The 22,791-nt window shown below is 39.5% G+C and overlaps 1 protein-coding gene across 7 annotated transcripts in view; it reads right to left on the bottom strand.

Moving 5' to 3' along the window:
• The window catches only part of rapgef6 (Rap guanine nucleotide exchange factor (GEF) 6), a 163,382-nt gene that overhangs the window by 132,926 nt on the left and 7,665 nt on the right, over window positions 1-22,791 (bottom strand). Inside the window, exon 1 of one of the 7 annotated variants that reach the window (XM_046040630.1) lies at window positions 9,470-9,596. The exons of 5 other annotated variants lie outside the window; for them this stretch is intronic. In XM_046040630.1, coding sequence (XP_045896586.1) covers window positions 9,470-9,520 — 51 coding nt within the window. In that variant the 5' untranslated portion in view covers window positions 9,521-9,596. Of the gene's footprint in view, window positions 1-1,680; window positions 1,825-9,469; window positions 9,597-22,791 lie in introns of those variants that run through there. One more of the 7 variants, XM_046040631.1, reaches the window with a different exon arrangement.

Consider the following 22,791-nt stretch of genomic DNA (forward strand, 5'->3'; position numbering starts at 1 on the left):
ATCCACCAGTCGGGGCTTTATGGCAGAGTGGCCCGACGGAAGCCTCTCCTCAGTGCAAGACACATGAAAGCCCGCATGGAGTTTGCTAAAAAACACCTGAAGGACTCCAAGATGGTGATAAATAAGATCCTCTGGTCTGATGAGACCAAGATAGAACTTTTTGGCCTTAATTCTAAGCGGTATGTGTGGAGAAAACCAGGCACTGCTCATCACCTGTCCAATACAGTCTCAACAGTGAAGCATGGTGGTGGCAGCATCATGCTGTGGGGGTGTTTTTCAGCTGCAGGGACAGGACGACTGGTTGCAATCGAGGGAAAGATGAATGCGGCCAAGTACAGGGATATCCTGGACGAAAACCTTTTCCAGAGTGCTCTGGACCTCAGACTGGGCCGAAGGTTTACCTTCCAACAAGACAATGACCCTAAGCACACCGCTAAAATAACGAAGGAGTGGCTTCACAACAAATCCGTGGCTGTTCTTGAATGGCCCAGCCAGAGCCCTGACTTAAACCCAATTGAGCATCTCTGGAGAGACCTGAAAATGGCTGTCCACCAACGTTTACCATCCAACCTGACAGAACTGGAGAGGATCTGCAAGGAGGAATGGCAGAGGATACCCAAATCCAGATGTGAAAAACTTTCCCAAAACGACTCATGGCTGTATTAGATCAAAAGGGTGCTTCTACTAAATACTGAGCAAAGGGTCTGAATACTTATGACCATGTGATTTCAGTTTTTCTTTTTTAATAAATTTGCAAAAATTTCTACATTTCTGTTTTTTTTTCTGTCAAGATGGGGTGCTGAGTGTATATTACTGAGAAATAAAATGAACTTTTTTGATTTTTGGAAAATGGCTGCAATGAAACAAAGAGTGAAAAATTTAAAAGGGGTCTGAATACTTTCCGTACCCACTGTATATAGTATTTGTACGTCGTTTTGGATTAAAAATAAATAAATAAAAAGAATAAATGTAATGTAATAAATTAACTGTAAAATTAAGAATATTGTGAAATCTGCCAAAATGTGAACGCAATCTATAAAAATCTTGGCTCTCCCAAGCATTATAAGCAGGTTTTTCACTGCACTTAAGCAAAACAAAGATTTATTGTTGGAAAAAAAAAAAAGTTACATCCGGTCAACTTTTGTTAACAGAGGAGCGTTGCGCCCACGTGAGAGTAGCCTCAGTCAGATCTGCTTAAAACCGTGTATTTGAGGAGCATGTGGAAGCTGTGCTGCAGAAGATCCATGACAAAAAATTGTCAGCAGTTAAGGAATAACCTATATAATAATTGCACATACATCTGAATTTTTCTATATGCATATTTGCATGAAACATCAAATTCATTGATAGTGATTAAATGTTTAATATTTTCTTATTGAATTGTTTAAATTGTATTCATCATCCACATGATTACATAATGAAGACAAAATGTGCTTACATCTTAAACATTTCTGTAGTTCTGCAAAAACAGAAACTGGAAACATTTTAGCCCTACCCTTAGTGTCCTGTGTATGCACATCTGCACACACTGGACTTACATAAATGTGTCAGTTTATGTTTCAGACTGTGCAATTGTCTGATAAGAATGGAATGAGTGGCCATGATTTGATCTGAAGTTTGTGGTAAATGTTAATTCTGCTCCTGGAGATCCGGTTTGGACAAAATGGGACTCATACTGACCAGATAGCAGAGCTCGGAAACTGTTGTGCCCACATCATTACAGAGACCTGCCCCATCAACCTCCCAGATCAAGCACTCGGCAGGTGGTCCATGTTCCGAGCTGTGAGCGCAAGACTCCAGCAAGATGAGAGGAAGTGGACTCTGTGTTTTACATTGATGATGATGGACTCCGTTTCTCAAATGTCAGACTGTTTATTGTGAAGATGAAATTTTCATGTTATCATCTGGTTGCTGCTGTTTACATTCACCCCACATGCAAATTCAAAAAATGCACTGTGGAATGTTTGGGGTGTATACGTGTAGCCTATGTAAACAACCGTATATACACTGTACTATTTCATATGTTAACATATTTTAATATAGGCCTATATTATATACTATGCGATTCTACAGAGTTTGTTGATAAACTCACTCATGAACGCGTATTGCCATGGTAACCAGTCCTACTCTGCTGAATCCACAGCGTCTGCTGTCCGAGAACAAGTTAGCCGCAATAAGAGCATGTTTTAGCAGTACTGTAGAAGGTGTGACAACAAGCCTGTCAATATTTAAATATGTATTGAAGCAAAATACTTTTCTAAGCCTAAATCTAAGATACAGGGTGTAGTTTATTTATCAGTAGGAAAATCGACAGGAACTTAAATCGTTACAATTAGTGAACAAACATCATCAATCGAACAATATGCGTTAGCTCGCAAACACAGCATCCAAAACACAACAGAGTCAAAAAACTAGAGAGTTATTTGAAATAGTTTGTACAAAAATACAGTGACTGATCTGAGTTGGGAAGCACAGTGTGTGAGTGACTGTTTATCTCCAGGGCAAAAGTCGGTGCCAACTTTTGGGCTAACTTCCTTCACTCTTTATTCAGCAGCAACACACAGGAGCTCCTCTTTAGTCCCGAGAAGCTGCAGTCTTTATTCACCGGCCACTGTAACTTCTACTGTGCATTTATTGCTGAACAAACCTTACTGCTGACCCGCTTCCCTCTATTCACCTGGGCTCCTTTCCGACACACACTCCGTCTATTCTCCTCTACCGCACACACACTGACCGCTGCCGCGAAGCTAACAAAGCTAACCAGCTGGGATCATCACAAACATGACAGACAAACATAAACGACAGGTTCAGTATTACAGTCTTGTCTAACAACAAAGCTATTGTTAGCCTACTCACTTGTCCAGCAGAAACAGAGCAACCTCAGCATCAGTTTTCATTCCTTTCAAATCTCGTAGATTTACCCAGCATTGAAACCCCTCACAGGTCTTTCCCTCGCCTGGTCATGTAACTTGTCTCACAATTCCTCAGACCTTTCCCTCTGTGGCTGTTTCTCAGTCATCTTCACAGCTAAAGTCCCGTAAGGAGTCCAACATGTTCGAATGTACAGCTGTTTGTTTACACTCTCTCTCCGACTGCTTCGAGCGCCACCGCCACCTGCTGCTCGCTCCCACCTCAATTTACAGACCAAGGGCTGTGCAGGAAAACCGGATTTTTTTTGCAGAGCACACGAAAAACAGAGCTAGCGACCCATGAGGAAATATTCACTGAATTTAACAGAAAGTGTATTGGATTAAAATCGCAAAGTACCCCTTTAATATGTTGTGTGTGTAGCATGAAAGCAAAATTCGTTTCGTTACGCAGCCTTATGCTGTATAATGACTATTAAACTACTTTGTATTACTTTAAAAACAAAAAAGCATATTCTACGCAATTTTTAAGACAATTTAGAGTATTCTGCCACCAGCAGTTGGCAAACTCAACTGGCATAGCTGCTGCTTCAGTGACATTGTTGCACCCATCCTTTTGTCAAGTCTGTAACCAAATAAATATTGTTCCCCAAATGTATTGTTGGAACATTATGTACCCTTTTTATTATTACAGTCGTTTTGTGATTGTTGATGTGTGTCCGTTTAGTTGTTTTGCGACCAATTTACTGCAAACTAAGCAAGCCATTATACTTGTTGTCCGTGGCTAATGTGTTTCTAATACAACATTCTAACTAACATCATGTATTGATGGGTTTTAAATTCTATTCAATTAACTTTTACTATATTAACTCATCAATTCATCATTTGTCTATAAAATGTCAGAACATTTTTTTAAAATGACCTTCACAAGTTCCCGAAGTCCGGTGTTACATCTTCAAACGATTTTCAGCACACAATCAGGGAAGACTAAGGAAGTAGAAAATACACACATTTGAAAAGCTGGATACACTTTTAAAAATGACTCAAAACATTTACATTGGTTATCTAGACTTTTTGATGATGTTTACTAAATGAGTTTCTGTGTTTCCACCTATGGGGACTTAATGTTGATCCTCCACTGATTGAGGATACTTAATTTCTTCCAGGCATAAGGGACAAGGTAACTAATTTGACAGCTAAGCAATAGTTTTGTATCCCATTTTCTTGTTACTGTACTGAGAGCATAGCGTTAATTCAGGCAGGCAACAAAGTCAAGCTCAGCTCCCATTGGCAAATCTTTAGCTTTAGCCAGTTTTCTTTTGCTGCTTCCTCTGCAAGTCGCTTTACAACTTACCTCCACCTCAGCTCCTCCTTAAATCTGTGTCCGACTAATCAGTGCCATTTCTGTTTTACACTGATGCCTGCTGAAATGGTCCTGACTGAATGAATCATTTTTACAAAACATTTGGTCTAACTCTTATAATCACTACAAAATACACGGTTGTGTCGTACACATTCAAGTGTTTCTTAATCTGAACAATAAGGTTCAGTGTAACGTATATTTAAACATACATCAACCGCCATACATGGACAAAGTATAATTTTATAATAACGTGTAAGTGGGTGGGTAGGTGAGACTTTGTTAGTTTATGCTCGGGTTGAGCAGCTTTTGTCATTAATGTGCCACCTTGTTTGTATTAAACAATGAGGAATTCAATCGCACTGCTGAGGCAGGCAGGAAGTTCGGGGAATCCAGCTGTCACATTCCCAGCATTCCAGAGGTGAGCGCTCTGCATTCTTTTCAAACTTGCCAGCAAAGGAGTTGACCAAACAAGCTAACAAGTGCTCCAGAGAAGCAATGAAGAGAACTTTCTATAAGTGAAAGACTATATAAGTAAGACTGACAAAAAATGTAATAATAATAAGCATGCAGACAGCCAGATGAGTGGATATGTGAATGAGTTTCTGACCAGACAAGGACACAAATGAATGAGTGAGTGATAAAAAAAAAAAATACGTAAATGAGCGAAAAAACAAAATGAGCAACGTGATGACTGGACACGAGTGAAAACGTGAGAGAGAAAATAAGTAATTGAGCATGCACAGGACTGAATCAAAGGTTGAGTGAGTGAACAGTAAGTAAACCAAGGTATGATTCACGAATTGAGTAGGTAAAATTGGTGGCTTGAGTAAAAGAGTGTGCGAGTCAATAGTTCAACAACCTGAACTGACTGCATTCCCCTGCAGTCTTGTGTTGCCTGCACAAACCACATGTGTCATTATGTTTGTATATATTTTATCATCACCTTGTGTAACTTGCACCACTCATAAGTCTTTGCAAATCAAACAACTTATACCTCAGGAAACTACAACATCTATGCTAACAAACTATTTCAAGTACTCCCCACTCTGGTTAACCATTTATTGCTCAATCACACACCTCTAGGTGCATACTGCTGAAGGCAAGGCGGGCTACATGTGCCTCTAGTGGAATTTCAGTTAATGTACAAACTTGCAGATACTATAATGAAATACTTTTACAGGTTATATGCCTGTAACATGCAAGTATATACACAGGTCACTTAAAATGTTCAAAACATGCCTGAACCAATGACACCAGTACATCCATATTCTTACGCATTCAAATCTTATCATACATCAAAACTGTGATACTTGGCAGTTCGCAAGTGCCTGGGTGCACCAACACACCAGGACTGAACAATGACATGGTGGAAGAAAGCGGCATCTGTCCTTTCCAGCCCAGCTGCATTCTTGTAAAACATCTGAGAAGCGTGAGCTTGGCCTGGCGTCAACCTCTCACACGGGAATGTTGTCAGTACAAGACCTTGTTACAAGTGTCATGTTTTCAATTAACAAAACACTGTGTGTTATGATCCCTTATCTGCACGTTCAAAGCTAGCTCTGCCTGCAATACATCAGCGTATCTCTGTTTTTGAATATTAAAATAACAGATAAGCAGTTGCACTCTGTGTGCCTGAGGTATATGTTGAGACAGAAGGAGCATATGGATAGTCAGTCAATCAAAACTAAAATACTTAATTATATAAGTATGAGAGAGACTCAGGCCAAATATGCACATGGGAAATTGGTAACTTCACTATCAACTTCCTCTAATACTGACTAAAAACAATATATTAGTAAGCAGTAAGTAAGAAAAGGCTGTGTAACTCGCCACTAAAATGTTAGCACCCTGGTTTTGTTTAGAAAGAGAGAGGTGTTAAATAGGAGCCGGAGGGCGGACGGTTTCTGTTGTGATGTCGACAGTGACTCAATGTTTCCAGAGTGGGATCTGCCAAACAAGGGGCCTCCCACAACACTGCTTCTGTCAGCGCTACACACATCGTATTCAATAGGAGCAGCTGGCAATTTCAAATGGATGTGATGAGACAGCTGATGCAGGCTTTCAAAATCTCAGCTGATGGATTCATAAAATTGGCATCCACTGATTTTCTGTGTTTGATGGACAAGACATACTGTATGTTTTGGAATAGGAAAAAAAACCTCAAGACGATGGGCTGGACACTTCCAAAGTGGGTGAAGATTCGGCAGAAACATTATTGGTATCCACTACCCACTCTACTGTATACATCCCTTTGTTATCTATTTGACTAGAATGTAATAGAAAGTCCTATAGCCCCTGAAAAGTTGGTGTCAAATCAAAGTATTTCTCTAACATTAAATAACCATGAATTAATAAGAAACAATTAAAATTAAAATTTTGAAAAACTAATCTAGTCTAATCTGCTCCATAAGGGGCCTCGTTTATAAAATTGTGCAGAGGATTCACATCAACAGGTTGCGTATGGACAAAACAATTTACAACACAGTGCGCATGCATGTCCCATTGTCCCCCACCGATATCCCTTTAATGGAGGTCATTATGCTCATTATTTTCAGGTTAAAAATCTTATTTAGGGGTTGTATTAGAATAGGTTTACATGGTTTTAAAAAAAAAAAAAAACAAACAATTTTTTTATTATTATTATTTATTATTTTTATTTTATTTCATTTATTTTTGTCATACTGCAGCTCCTCTTTTCACCCTGTGTGTTCAACACATCATTTTAGCTATGGAGGGATACATCTCACCTCTACAAGATCTTTTTTGGGAGTGGCACATGCGCAGTTGCTAGTTAAGGACGACTAGCCAATCAGAAGCAGAGGAGGGCGGGTCGGACTTTGGCTGATCTTCAGCCAAAGTCCAGTTGCCCTTGACTTTAAGCTTCTTTGGATAATTATGACCTGGATGACTGAGAACCTTCATAGACAGTAACAACTTTATGTCCATTGACTGCCTGGAGGGTAGCTAGTGTTTGGAAGGGAGAGGAGAGGCAGCAGGCGGATGTCTGCGTGCTGCAGCTCAGTGCGTTTTTCCACTGGTATTTAAAGGGTGTGTCGGACTAGTTGCTAGGAGAGCATTATGATGTGCATTTTGCTGTGTGTCGTCACAGGGATCAAAGGGAAAAGGCTGAACTACAAACGAGCTGTTCAGGCAGTTCAGATCAGTGTTTTCTGTGGGAGATGGGAACTCCCTTTGGGTGGACTACTACATGCACAAAAAGATATACAACTCAACAAAGGAGAGGGAAAATGCCAAAAAGCATAGTATGACCTATTTAAATCTCAATCAACTCGATATTTGGCGCATATGTGAGCTTCTTCTCTTAATCTCTTCTTAATGCTCATAGTTGCCTATAAATGGTCATCAAAACACCCTAATTAATAATAATATATACTGACATGAAGACAATGATGGTAATTTCTGATGAATAAACACAATCGACTCAAATGGTAGTGGCAACACATGAGCGGTAATATTTCAGATTATTTTACACATTGGTATCAATTTCAAGCCGCAGTTGCAGTTTCTCATTTCTCCAGTTTATGTGGGTACACATGAGTGAATGTTTCCGGTAAGGACCGCACAGTCTTCTGTGAAGTTTGTACTTTACAAATCCCAAACTTTCCTTAGAAAGTGGCACACGGCTTCTTTTGAACACAACCTTAATAAATGAGGCCCCATGACTGTGTCGTTGTGGTTTGATCAGATTTGACTGATAGTGGTCAGGCAACATAAGCAAACAACCAAATGCCATCAGATTTTGGCTAAAATATTGCTAAATTTGGTTTCTGGTTGGTGAATCACATCTTTACAACTGAACCCTGCCTACTTAAAGCCAGTGAGAAGAGCTCATTCAAAAACCCAAAAAACTAAATCTCTAATGTGAAATAACCAAAACTTTCTACCAAAGTTGTGTGGTCATGTCACTCATTGTAAGCCTATAGAACTTCACTTGCTCAAATTATTTTCAGGCTGACACAAGAATTCTGGGCCCATACAAAAGAATAGTATTTGCCTTCTTCAAAAGTTGATGCTATGGATCAAGGTCAGACAGAGGTCATGGCTGCAAATGATGTGTGACCACATACAATAACAGTAATTGAGCTGGAATCCCTTTGTGAGACTACATTTCTATGGTCCCACGCTGGAAAAGTTAAAGAATATATACAAAGTTTTGAAGGATGTGTAGCAGGTGTGCCTCTTTGTATAACCTTCTACCTGAGCACTCTGCCAAGAAGTACAAAGTAGCTTCCAAAAAATCCACAATATGTAAAAGGCAGAGCTCCAAAAACCAACAAGTACAACTATTTTTTGTCACATTGACTAAGTCAGGAGTTGTGGCTTCATCAGGATAAAAACCTTGGGCTGACGATGTTACATTACCGGTTGTAATCTTTTAATCAGACACGTTCTAATTATATTTCTAGAAATCTGAGCTTATTCATGACACTTTAAAAAGTTTCACAGTGGCATCAAAAAGGTTGCCTAGTTTGTCTATTTGCAATGTTTTCTGGATTACAAATACAAGTCATTTCTTCACACACAAACACACAACACTGTTGTAGAGCCCTACAGATATGGGATTTTTAAGACCGACTCCGATTTAGATATTTGAGGATTCAAAAATCTGATATATCCACCGATATTCTAAGATACACATAAGATAAAAAAAGACTATCCCTAACATGTATTATGTGTAGTTCATTTATTATACGAGACCTAGCCAAGACAACATGACATAATGCAATATAAAAGTAGTACTTTGAACAAAAGTAGAGCGGATTATGTCAGCTCTTCCCAATAATTACCCAATTACCTATGGCGGCCCGCCACAGTCTACTTTGTACTACCATAGTTTCAATATGAACCAAAGATATTTTTACACTTCTTATAATAACATTAAAGACCTGTAACATTGTGTTTTGTGCTGTTGCTCCCCACTGCTGTAAGCTCGGACGCTCACATACTTTGGCATCCAACTTGAGACAACAACTTTTCTTTTGAGGACACAACATTGTAAGTACTGTAACGTTAACTTAGGGTTTAACCAGCTTTGAGTGTATCCACCGTCACTCGTATGTGACAGCAGGGTTAAGCTAGCCGCACCTAAATTTGGAGTGCATGCATATTCAAGCCTTTATGGTAAATGCACTGAAACAGAGCAGAGTGAGCCGACAGGCAGGGTTAGCAACTGTATTTTCTCACTTTACAAAGACAAGTGTTGCAGTATGAGTCTTACCTGAAGAGATGTGTCCGCGACGCGAGCACCACATACAACATAATTTGTCATATTGGATCAGACTTTGTGAACTTAGCGAGAGGATACACATGTGACAACGTCATGTTTTCAAAATAAGGTGTTAACACAACGTTTATACAGTATGGAAATAAGATTAATTGGATTATGTTCACAGGAAGTATAAAATATGTTATAAACAAGTGTACATTCAAAGTTTAAAAATAAACACTAACTGTTAAGGAAATTATGTCATTTTTGGTTGCTGAAAAAAACAAATGTTCACCATGTTTATGATCAAATTGTTTACTAGAGCACAAGATTTACAAGAGTGCAAAGTTCTTGATAGATCTAGCCTCTTAATTCTGCTCTCGAAGCGCACCAGATTAATGCATTTAACTTTAAAATGTACAAAATTTTCAAGAGGGTCCGAGGTCCAACCACCATAGCCTCACAAAATCCTGTGGGAAACTGAGGCTGACTGCTATGTTTTGTGGTGGATTTGTGGCTTTCTAAAAATCTGTGTTGCCAATAGGGGACTTGCAGAGTGGATAAACTATGCAACAGCAAAACTCACAGCATCATTGATTTATTTATCGGCTGTTACATACAGATTTATCTGCAATTAGCTCATATCAAATCATCGTAGCAAAATACAAACCAGTGAAGACTTCCAATCGTCACACTCAATGTACGGACATGTAGAAAATCAGAAAACAGCTGCTTACAGAGTGACAATATATCGGTTTTAACCAGTGGATCTAAACTAGTCATGACTCTAAAATCACTTCATCGTATCAGTGTGCACCACTGCTTTGCTCAACTCAAACAAACAACTCACACGCGAGTCACACATGCAATGGAAATGACGCACAATAGACACGCAGACAAACACATTGAAGATTAAGGATTAAAAAATGCTTCTAAGTCCTGACTCATCTCAACAGACTGCATAACTCACTGTCAATAGCTCAGACCTCAGGGGAGAATTTGTGCTCTAACCTTGCCCCGTTCTTGACATTTTTTCTCTTCATGGGCAAAACAAAGAGGCAGCTACAAGTTTAAAATAAGAAAGCACATCAGTTCTTTTTCCAGGTTGTGTTCCCTCGTGTATCAGCAATGCTTGGCTACCGCAAGGAATGCTGCTGCTATTGACTACAGCCCAGTCTCTGAGGGATTTACAGGGCAGGATGTTTGTAACCTACACATAGCCAGCGCTCTACTGAACCCTCTCCACATGGGGAACATGTTCCATTGCTGTGGCAAGAAACTACAGCATTCAACATCCTGAAGGTCAAAAAATAAATAAAATAAATTTTAAAAAAAGTCACGTGTTATAGGGATAATGATATTTTTTAAAAGGGGATTATTACAAAACAAATGTTTTCTTGTGTCTGTAGAATAGGATGTGTAGGCCATAAAATCTCTGCAGTACGACAATATTTAATTTAAAATGGTATTTTTATACACCTTTAACAAATACTGTGCATTCTGCAATTTCAAAATTACAGTAGACCATATTGTGAATTCAATAATATTTTGATTATTTGTTCAGCCCTAATGTGTGCCTCACTGAAATGGCTTCTTTGCATTTTTGTAACCAGTTGTTTGGTGGCTTATAGAGATATTTGGGCCAGGATCAGGTTCGTTTTGCCATATAGACCTCGAGGGGGGCTGACTGAAATGGACCTCAAGCATTATATGGGATAAGCTACACGGTGAGAAGAGCTCAGTGCTTTCACGGATAGGCAGTCCCTTTACAGAATATATTGGAGCTACAAACAATAAGACAACTTATTTGTTCAGCTGTTGTGTAGTAAGGCCTCCATTGGCCAGAAGGCAATGCAAACACAGGTTTTACATTTTGTGAGAGGAGTGAGTGTACTTTTCTCTTGATTAGAGAATTGCTCCCTTTTATTGCGCTGTAATTTATCATTTTCTCTCTGTCTTGACATAATAAACAGCTGAATTCAGGAAGATACTCAGGGCAAAATTTATAAATTTTCTCTCCATGTTAAATACTGAAAATGTCCAATACTGAATATGTTAAATAAATTTTACTCAACTACATAATGTGTGATTTTCTGTTTATTGACCAGTTCAACGAATTAATAATAAATAATAATTTTTAAGTGTATTTAAAAATATGTAGCTTCAATTACAGTTAATCCTGATATTGACTTCAGGTGCTATCGAACAGCCCTATTACCCAACATGGTCATTAACAGCTGATGGATACTGTGTCCCAAAAATATGAAACAGTTTCTGTGTCTTTTCAGCAGAGCATGATATCAGATATCAAAAAACAAAACAAAAATACAGTCAGTTTTCAAGCACACCAGCACAGCTAAACTAAAGGAAGGAATCTCACAGCTGACATCGGCAAGGTCTCTGTGGGATCGACCGTCAGGGGTATTTTTTGTGACCTTTCATGCACTACTGCTCTGCAAAAGGTTAGTGTGTCTAATATGGCTCTACTTTCAAAATATGCACACAGCTGTCAGTTTCACACCACATACTGCAAAACATCAAACTGCGATCAGAAACTTCTGTTATTCCCTAAATTGCAAATATTTAACTAGTAATTTTCAAGGTGATGTCAGCAACATCTCTGATTCTTAAAAAATTAAAGGCTTAAGTATCATTTTGTTAGCACCAGAAGACGTAGTACGCAGAAGGAGAACAGGTTAATTTACTATTATGTTTAATCAATTGTTAAAGGCAAAATCTAAGAAAGATCTTTAGCAGTGGGCATTAGTGCTTTTCTTTGATTAATATCTTATGGTTTGGGACAACTGACTGGACAAAACATATAATTTGAAGCTGTCACCTTGAGCTTAAGGATATTATAATGGACATTTATCATTTTTTGACCAAACAATTAATAGAGTATGGCCTGCGGATTTAATAAAAATGAAAGTTGTTGTAAGTTATTATTCTTTTTGTCTAATATCATATCCAGACAAATCGTTACATTGCACACAATCAGATCTTGATATAAATGCACTTCAAGCACAATCAGTACACACAAACACACAGCTGGAAGTATCTACTGCTTTCCTTTCCTGACACACATTCCTGACCAGTTTTGCAAGGTCATAAAACTGCTTTAATAAGAGTACTGTGGCAACAACAGGTTGTTATACGGGCTGCTTCTTGGCCTTCTTCTACTCAAAGAAAGAGAATGAAAATAGTAAAAGAGCCAAGATTGAAGGATTTCTGGTATCACGCCCTTTGAATGCTAAAACAATTAGACTGAAAATCAACAACAATCTTAAATCCTTTACCAAGTAAAAATACCGAACATTAGATGGGTCACAAGTGTCAATATTATGATTTTAATGTTCTTTTCATTTCATATCAATTTAAATCCCCTTGGATTTTTTTATTTAGCTGTTGCTCGGGCAATAAGTAATTTAAACCTAACCCATATTTAGCTCCGCTTCTGGGATGCACTGCGGCCGAGTCTGGTGGACTATTGATGGCGATTAGCTCCGGCAACGGCGGCGCAGCTGTATCGCGCCGTAGCTGGAGTCAGGGGATTTTAGGTTGCTACGTTGCTGCCTGTGGGAGCAAATTACCACATATGGAATACCGGCTCCGTCTAGCTCCGTACATCGTAGAACGGAACAGTTGGAAGGAAAAGCACTTCAAAACATGCTGTTCAGAACAGGAGGAAATCTGAGGTTTTTGCTTTCTTTTAAATACTTTAACCTCATTATGTTTAACATGGACATCCAACACCAACATTGTAGATTAGTCATAAAATATGGAAAAGCAAAATAGGTCTCTGTTAAAACAATTTACAGCATCTCATTAGCATTCCTTATCTGAGGAAAGCAAATAATCAGCTGATTCAAAATGTCAAGGTAACTCCGTCACTGGTTCACTACACTATGCAACGCGAGTCCCCCCGTCTGCCTGTTCACGCCTGCTGCCACGCGTGGGATGTTGCTACACAGCCCACATCACACACTAACACACCCACACAGTAGCACTCTCATATGCTACAGTGTTTGTGTATGCATTCGCAGGCAAATATGCCCGCACTCTGGGAACCCTGGGCTGCTGTGCCGTGAGGTTGCCTGTACTCACAGGAAAAGCAGACATGTTTACATTCAAACAATACCAAGCGGCACAAAGCCAGGCTGTTGATGTGGCCCCGATGTGCGAATGAGGGACTTCAAAACAGGTTTTAAAAAGGACAAGCTATTACAAAAGGTGGCATTAGAAGTGGTTATGTTTTGCTGACAAGCTCATAATTACCTAACAGTGTAGATTATAGCATCATTAAGGCAGTAAACACAAGCTACAACTACAATGCCTTCTTAAAGGATTAACTGACTAAACATAACCATTATTTTACTTTTACTGTGCATTTACAAGTTTGACTGAAACTCATCGTTATTTTCATTACTGATCAACATTTCTACTTTTAGATTCATTGCTTGATTTATAAAATGCTAGAAAATAAGGACAGATGCAAATGTAAAATTCCCAAAGGACAAGGTGTTGTCTTCCAAATGTTTATTCTGTCAGTAAAAAACCCAAAACATTCCTTATCCACATGAGAAGCTGGAACATATAAACGTTTGGCATTTAAGATCCATTTCTGTAAAAATTAATGATTAAATATCCCTGTCAAGCTATAAAATCAATTAATAGACTCACCATTTAAACTAGTTAAATTAAAGTTATATTAGACAAAACAAAGTAAAATGCTACTAGAATGGGTATTTACTAAAGTAAACGTGTGAGAGCTGTCAGCTGCTCCATCAGCAATTTCTCAAATCCTACAGCGCTACGTACAGGTAAAAGAATCTTATACCACAGGCTACTTCAGTTAAAATATTAAAGCCACAATCAGCATTGGATGGGCCATCACACATGAAGCACGTCAGACAGTGTTGCGTCTGCGCTGCAGATGCCGCAGCTCTCCCAATGCGGCTCTGAATTGTCACGTACTTTGGACGCTGCACAAAATGCTTAAAAGTCACTTCTTGTGTCTCTTATGTGGCGCAAAGGAGCACCCAGTAACTATACGTTATGTCCTAGTACATCAAGTGTGGAACACAGATATTTTTATTTAAAATCACATGACTATTACACAGAGCTTACGTCCTGTTTCCAGTTGGTTGCGCTATGACTGTAACTGAATTGTGGCATGTAGATGTATTGGCGACAGGACCATTATCAATCACATAAAGTTTGGTACCGATTTGAGCATGTGCAACAACGTTACGATAACTTCCTCTTTCATGGCAAAGCATGGTACTTTGCTGTCACGCCAAGCATACACAGTTGAAGGAGAACTCAGAAGCTTTACTACATTATATCAGTGTGTGACTTTTCTGACGGTTTTGAAGTAGAGACGGCCAACCTACAAAATGTGATTCACCACAGCATAGAAGTAGTCACTCCCTGTTTCCAGTAGGTGGCGCTGTGACCATGAGTAGATAATGAGCTTGTAGATGTGTTCAGTGCGGGACATTTATCAAACATGTAAAATGTGGTACAGATTTGAGCAAGTACAGTGAAGACAACAACTTTCTGTGTCTCGGCAAAGCATGGAACTTTGCCATGCCAAGCTTCATGGAATAGCATCACTGTGTTAAGGCTTTTCTGGGACAGTTTTGAAGTTGATATTGCCAACAAATCACAGCATGAAGCATGGCGGTATGACTTTGAGTGAATGTTGGCATATGGATGTGTTCAAGGTTCACAGCCAGAATGCCACTTAACCACTGCGCTACTGAGATACACTGGTTAAGTACTGATTTTAACTTTCTCTTTTGCTCTGGTTTAATGGACATGAAATGCCTCCAATGCACCAACAGAGGGGGCTCAATGACCAAACATTGCAGGCACACTACTGTTTAGCTTGTAAATATATATTATTTGGAGGTCCAGTCCACTCCAATAAAATATATATAGAGTTCAACTATTTTAAGGAAACACTGTAACCATGTAAACATTGATTGTATTTAGAAAGCCTAACATACGGATTTAAAAAAGACCACTGCAAGTCAATGGGAACTGAACACCACACAGGTGTGCAAAGTATCTGTAGCTATGTTCACATTTCAGCAGGCACAGTTTGTTCACAGGTCTGTCCAGTACGTTAGTCTTAGTCTGTACGCTGACTCACCTCACTGTACCACTGGAATCTGGTAATGGCTTTATCACTCGCCCCATACTCCAGGAGTTGCGAGAGGCAGATTCATCCATTATCAATACAATATCTCCTGGTGCGAAGTTCCTCTGAGGTATGAGCCACTTTTGTCTCTCCTGAAGGATTGGAAAATATTCTCTTGTCCATCTAGTCCAAAAGAGATTGGCTATATACTGTATCTGTCTCCATCGACAAGGCGCATACTGATCGTCTTTGTCAAAGACTCCTGGTGGGATATTGGGTTGTGTTCTCATAAGCAACAGGTGATTAGGTGTTACGGCTTCAACATCATTAGCGCCATCTGATGAGGGGGGTTATCGGGGGTTGCTATTGATGCTGGCCTCAACTTCACACATGACGGTTGGAGTCCTTCTTCATCAAGAGTCGGTTGCTGTAACACGGAGTTCAATACTTTCCTTACAGTGCGGATTTGTCTTTCACAATATCACTGCTGCCGGAGGTGGGATTCGAACCTGGGTCTGATTCAAAAGATCTCCTTGGGAAACCAACGCTCTCACCAAGTGAGCATTCCAGGAAGACAATTTGATAATTTGTTGATAGAAATGTGCATTTGCTTAAAGAAAAAGCTTTTCAGCTATCATTTTGGTATTTTTAGTTAAAGCTTTAATCATAAAAATATACATCATGTGTCCACACCCCAAACAGGAAGGATGAATTAGCAAGTTAAAGAATTGGTGACAGGGGACTCAGGCTGCAGTTACAACAGGGAGACAAAGAGACCACGACTGAGAGTTACCTATCAATTAAGGGTCAGATCTAAATAACTAAACACCTACTGAGCAAGATTTTGCCATTTTGAGATAAAAAAAAAAGGCATGTGGCTACATTGGCTTGCAATGTTATCTCTTAGGCAGCACAGTGGTCTAGTGGATAGCACTGTGGCCTAACAGCAAGAAGGTCATGGGTTTCCTCCAGGTGCTTCGGTTTCCCCCATCATCAAAAACATGTTTTCTCCAGTCAGTGCCGTTTGATCAGACACTGCATTCAATCTGGAGTTGGTCCCGGGGCGCTGTACAGTGGTTGCCCACTGCTCCCTTCAGGGATGGGCTAAATGCAGAAGATGAATCTCGCTGCATTTATGTGTATGTGACAAATAAAGTACCTTTAGGTATCCTATAGTGCATTAAAATTAACTTATAAGACTGTGGCCCTATTGCAAATGTGTGTGAATCATTGAATGGGAGAAGCACTTCACGCGTTGATAATCTTGAAATCACACAAAAAGTAATAAAATTTATTTAAATAAGTTATTACTTAAATAGGTTTTAAAAATAGCGTCATGTCGCCCTGGTGTCGTTTCTCAGGCTTTCACCAGGCAGCTGAAATATATATAATGGGGAATTGGTGTCAGAGGTCTTTGAAACAAACAACCACAAACCACAGAGCAGGGACGACTAATAACTTGCTCACAAAACTTGAGTCACTACAGTTGATTAGCATTCGTCTGCCCTCCAGTCCACCACTCCTTCAGCACAGTTAGGAGGGGCCTTTATTGGCTCCACAAGGAGAGCTTTCAGTGCTCCAGGTCAGGGGAAGGCTGTGTTTATTCACCCATTTAAACACAAACACTCACACACAAACACGCTGTCTTCCCCGGCTTCCCCCTCTGTCTGTTTCACACACTGACTCCCCTGTATACTTTTAATTTCAGGCTCTCCCTCAACCATGCAGTTTGTTGGCACATCCGGGTTTGTTGATGTTGTTACTGGCATGCGTGTGTACGTTTCGAGTGTGGGTGCGTTTACTGTAGGTGTGTGTGAAGTTGTGCTGCATTTACGTCATGTGGACTGAAATGTAACTGGGGAAAATCTGTCTCCTTCGGGTCACAAATGTTGCCAAATGTGGCGACGCAGGCAGCAAACATGGACACAAATACTTCTAATTATGTCAGTCCAAAATGACACCAATATGTTACAGTAACTCAGGGATGTCATCTTGGACATGGACTTTAAAACAACTTAAAGCCCTAAAAACATATTTTCTCAATCAGTGTCTTACTATGAGTAATGGGATTCTGCACAAACACACAATTTCCTGCCAACGTTTTGGTTATTTCTGCATTTCATTTTTTTGTCTGTGCTTTTCCTCACGAACTTTACTGCACCAATCAGGATTCAGTAACACTGATCAAACTACACTACAGCCGCCAAGCCCCACTGCCAGAACTTGAAAAGGCCATGTTCAGACAGACATCACCAAGCAAAACAATTGAATCTGGCTAAACATCTACGGAACACAATGCAACGCCATGTGGCAACATACGAGGGCAGCAACTAGGCTAATGATTATTTCCATAGATGAATAATCTGTCGATTATTTTCACGATTGATTGGTTTGTTGTTTGCAGTAGCAGTGCAGATACCAGTAAAATTCCACAATTCTCGATACCAATTCGATAACACAGTAAAAAAAAAGAAAAAAAGAAAAAAACAACTTACAGCTATGAAAGTTGTGAGGGGATGTCCAGGACAGCTGAGGTTATTTGATGTCAATATATTCATAAATGATCAAGCTATTGAAGTTACAACCTTGCACTAAGCATATTTAATTAATAAAATCACTTAATTTTCGTAACTTTTCTTTACAAACTCACAGGTGTGACATGTTTAAGGGTGGTCATTGTCTATATTGGTAGTGGTTTATAATTGAATGTTGAAAAAAAAAAAAAAAAAAAATATTGCTGATTGAAATGGATTGTATTGCACTTTTGAGACGGTCCCTAACTCAGACTATAGTGACAGGCGTGTTGGACAGACATCCAGTTTGTAGCGCTGCAAACTGCATCGTCATCTTTAGTGATTTTCACGTGATCAAAACTGTGAAACGTCTGCCTAAATTAGCTCTCCAACATGTCCCAAAACTGGGAGAAATTGAGGTTTTGACACTGAGGTATTGAAGGAAACAGGTGCGCAATAACTTCATCCTTTTTTCATACATGCCTCTTTTCTTTTCGACGAGTCCAGGCGGCACTGGTCGCTTCCACATGTTGGATCTCTGCTGGCATCTAGCAAAATGAGTACGGACATGTCTGGACAAATATCTGTTTTCGTGACATTCTTAGCCATTTGGCATATCAATAAATATCGGAAAACGGTGATGATCAGTGTTTCCCAAAGACCAAGATGACTTTCTCAAATGTCTTGTTTTGTCCACAACCCAAAGTGTTTCTGTTTACCGTCATAGAGGAGGAAAGAAACCAGAAAATATTCACATTTAAGAAGCTGTAATCTGAGAAGTTTATTCAAACTGATTAATCACTTATCAAAAGAGCTGGCGATTCATTTAATAAGTGGCAACTAATCAAATAATCATTGCAGCTCTACAACACACTGCATCAGTCAGTCCATTGTATGCATCCAGTTAATAAATTTTTCTCACGAGAATGGCACAATGCTACTATACCTCACAAAAGGTAAAAATGATCATTGTGAATTTTCCTCACAGCACTTAAAAAAGGAGCTCTGTCAATTTTACACATCAAAGTCTTTAAAAAAAAAAAAACAAACTCAGATGTCATCCTCAGGACTTACTGGTCATATTTAATTTTCTCACCAGTACATGTAGAAAAATGGTCACAAATTCTGCACTTGAATTTTTAATTTTATTTAAGGCAGTGCGCTATTTTCGGTTTGAACACTGTATTAATCATGGCTGACGCTTGCCGATCTCATCACTAACATGGTGTTTGAACAAACATTTATACACAAAAAATTGCATCCTGTGAGGTGCTACACATCTTTATGTGCACCTACAGTTCTGACATCATGGTGTAAATTTTTGGCAAAAGGGACATGGCCTCAGATTATTTTTTGTAGCTTCACTCAAATTCACTCTTTCACCTCAAAGTAAGTACACGCTCTCACCCCTCTTTCTATTGCTTCTGCCCTTTGCCAGCTCTCAAGTTTCATTTGAAGTTTTCTCTGTATCTGTAACTATCCCTGCTGCGGTCATCTCATTCAGCCCAGCTTCTCCCTCTCTCTCTCTCCCTCTCTCCCTTTTTCAATTTCAACATCCATATCTTCCCTCCCACTTCTCTCTCAGACATCTTTTTTGATTACCTGCCAGTATCTTTCTCTCTCTCTCTTTGCTTTCCCTCATACTTACTGCCATACCATAGCCTCCTAAACCTTGTTAGATCCGTCTTAACTATAAGAGCATCTCTCTCGCATGCTGTCTGTGTTGCAACCACTTTCTCTTTCTTAGTTCATAACCCATGTCTGTCTCTCTTCTGTTACAACTCCTTTTCCGATCGACCTATATTCTAGCACCCCTCCTACAGCCCTTTTCTCTTACATGTGCGCTCCTGCTTTCTTCATAACCCACTACCAAGCTGTTCTTTTCATTTGCTTCCACTGCTCTTATTATATGTTAATCTAGCAAGTCAATGATCAGCTGTGTAATGTGGCTAAAAAAAGTATGCCTCTGTGACAGGAAGAAATCCCTAGCAAGGTACAACTCATAAAAAGGGGCATTATGTAGTTTTCAGCGGCCACTAGCGGTGCGGTTTTAAGATTGCTACCAGGCGTGTGCAATGTCAGCACAGCTACATGTATTGGATGATAATGAAACAGTTAGTGAGCTGGACTGAATATTATAACAAGATTGTGTCACACTTTATAATAAGACCACAGTACGTAACTTTACTGTAGTGTTAGTGTATGGCTCTTCCTCTTGGTTGTTGTCGCTGTGAAGTTGCCGTGTTTTATATTATGTGGGTCACGTTAGTTACAGCGACTGAGAGGTGGAGAAGCTGTGTACCCGAGTATTGGTAAAACCACAATAAACCTAAACTGAACGTTACAAAGCAAAGAGTGGCAGGTCTGAGCTACTGTAGCATTAGCTGGCTGCATCACTATAGGCCAACATTAGTAAACAAATCGCTCCACATTTGCTTTTTACCGTTACATCCTTTCTTGCAGGCTAAATCAACAGTGGTACACAGTAAAGTAACATGGGTGGCGTTAGTTGGTGAAGTAATGCGGAAAGAAATATAACTTTGCACCGGATAACATAAGCAACTGCTCAGCGTTAGCCGGCGAGTTAACATGACTTTCTCTGTGTTTCTCCAACTTTACTAATGCTCACTTTGTTCTTACTCGACATCATCTGAACCTGTTTGGTCTGATGGGCTTTAGCACACAAACCTTTATTGTTGTTTTGTATCCTTACATGGAGCCTGTGTTTTGCTGTGAGTCGGTTGTTTTATGATTTTAGTGGACTGCATGTCGTTTGCTGCAGTGTTGTCGCTGTAGTCTGAGAGAGGCTCGGGAGCGCGCACAGGCCTGAATCCGACCGGGTGTCTTCACATTAAAAGCAGAATATTGGCTGATGCAAGCAACAGAGAAAACAGGCGTGTGCTTCATTTCTAAGTGAGTTTTGAGCCCATTTACAATAAGGCAATGAAAATTTGATTAATTTCATTGAAAAACTTACATATAGCCCCTTTAAAACATGTCACAACAAACTAGTTGGTGCGACATGACCCTGGCATGTCAGCGTGTTAACAACCAACATTTATGATCTGTTTATCTGTGACTTTATTCTGTTTACTGGGTGAAACATATTCTTTATAAGCTCATTGCAAATTAATTAACTGGGGCAAGTAATAAAAATGCTTTACTTTTGAATAACTTACTAATTAATAACTTTTTCCAAACACAAGCACTACTAAGAAGCCACAGGCGGAGGCACAACTGACTCATTTTGCAGACTGAGCAATGTGTTCATGAGTCTTAAGACTCAGTGAGCTTCAACCTACACCAGACTGCGAAGATGAGCCCTCAGGCCTCTGTCAAGACGACGCTGGCCTCTAACTGGTTTTCACCTTGGCTGTGTGTGAACATGCATGTTTGCTCACATTTGAAGAAAGCACTAACTGCTTACTCCAGCAATTAGGGTGGGGGGTCACTGGGATTATGGCTAAAACAACAACCGAGTACCCATTTCATTCTATTTATACTATTTTACAACAGTTACTCACGCATACACCTTGCAAGGAAAGCTCTCTAAAAAGTCATGCGCCCAAATAAGCATGACATAGATCCATTAGAGGAATTAAACTCAACCTAAATAAATGCAGGGCAGTATCAATATCCATTCATATCACACAGTGTCAGTTTAGGTTAGTGTTTCCCAAACTTTTTCCAGGCATTCTTTAGCAGATAGATATTTTTTGGGAACTGGTTCACAGTAGGTGTTATTATTCACTTGGTAAATTGTCTAGTTGATATCCATCACACTGGACTGCAGGATAACTGAAAGTCAAATTGGGACTGTCATCTTTAAACGCCATTCTCAATCAACATGATTTGAGCATTGGACACTCTGGAAAGCAGGTTGGTCTCAGCTCAACTGTAAAGTAATTTTAAGAAAACTAGTCTGAACTGAACTCAATATTGTAAGGACGACATCCTTGTCTTTCCACATAGTTGGCGTAGCCAGGAGCTACAGCTAGCTGTGTTATACGGAAATATGCTGGAATGTATCTGTAACCAATCAGATGCCTCAGCTGAAAATCTTTTATTGGCCAATCACTAGTGTCAGGCAGTACTCTGTGTCTTCACTTTCACCTACTTCTGAAGTAGGTGGGCCATACCTGTACCAACAACACAGTGATGCCCTGGGCAACATTGGAGACAGCTGAAGTAATGCCAAAAAGAAAGAGAAAGGAAACAGGAGACAAGCAGACTGAGTGTATGAATGTATACCTGAAATATTAATCAACAGCTAAAAACACACGTATACATATTGCTTTACTGAAACAAACATTTACACACGCAGATTCTCGCTCACACACACACACACACCCACACACACCCACCCACAACTATGTGTACAAACTCAGTACATAAAAATACATCCAGCTACAAACATACACACAGAGAGACGTAAAAGAAACACACATACACAAGTCTACTTATTGTAGTTTCCCCACAGTCCCCCTGTGGCTTACTTCTACTTCCTTAAACAGTCAAAACCAGAGTGAAACACCTCAAGAGTAGCATTTGGTCTCTGGCTTCTTCTGATGGGATGTAAAGTTTAGCTAAATAATTTCATAGTGTATATTAGACAATACAGTTGGAATTGTAAGCATGCATTTTTTTTTTTGCATTTTGTATAGTAAACTGCAAAA

This window comes from Micropterus dolomieu, linkage group LG23 (assembly GCF_021292245.1).
Source record: "Micropterus dolomieu isolate WLL.071019.BEF.003 ecotype Adirondacks linkage group LG23, ASM2129224v1, whole genome shotgun sequence".
NCBI classification, from domain to species: domain Eukaryota; kingdom Metazoa; phylum Chordata; class Actinopteri; order Centrarchiformes; family Centrarchidae; genus Micropterus; species Micropterus dolomieu.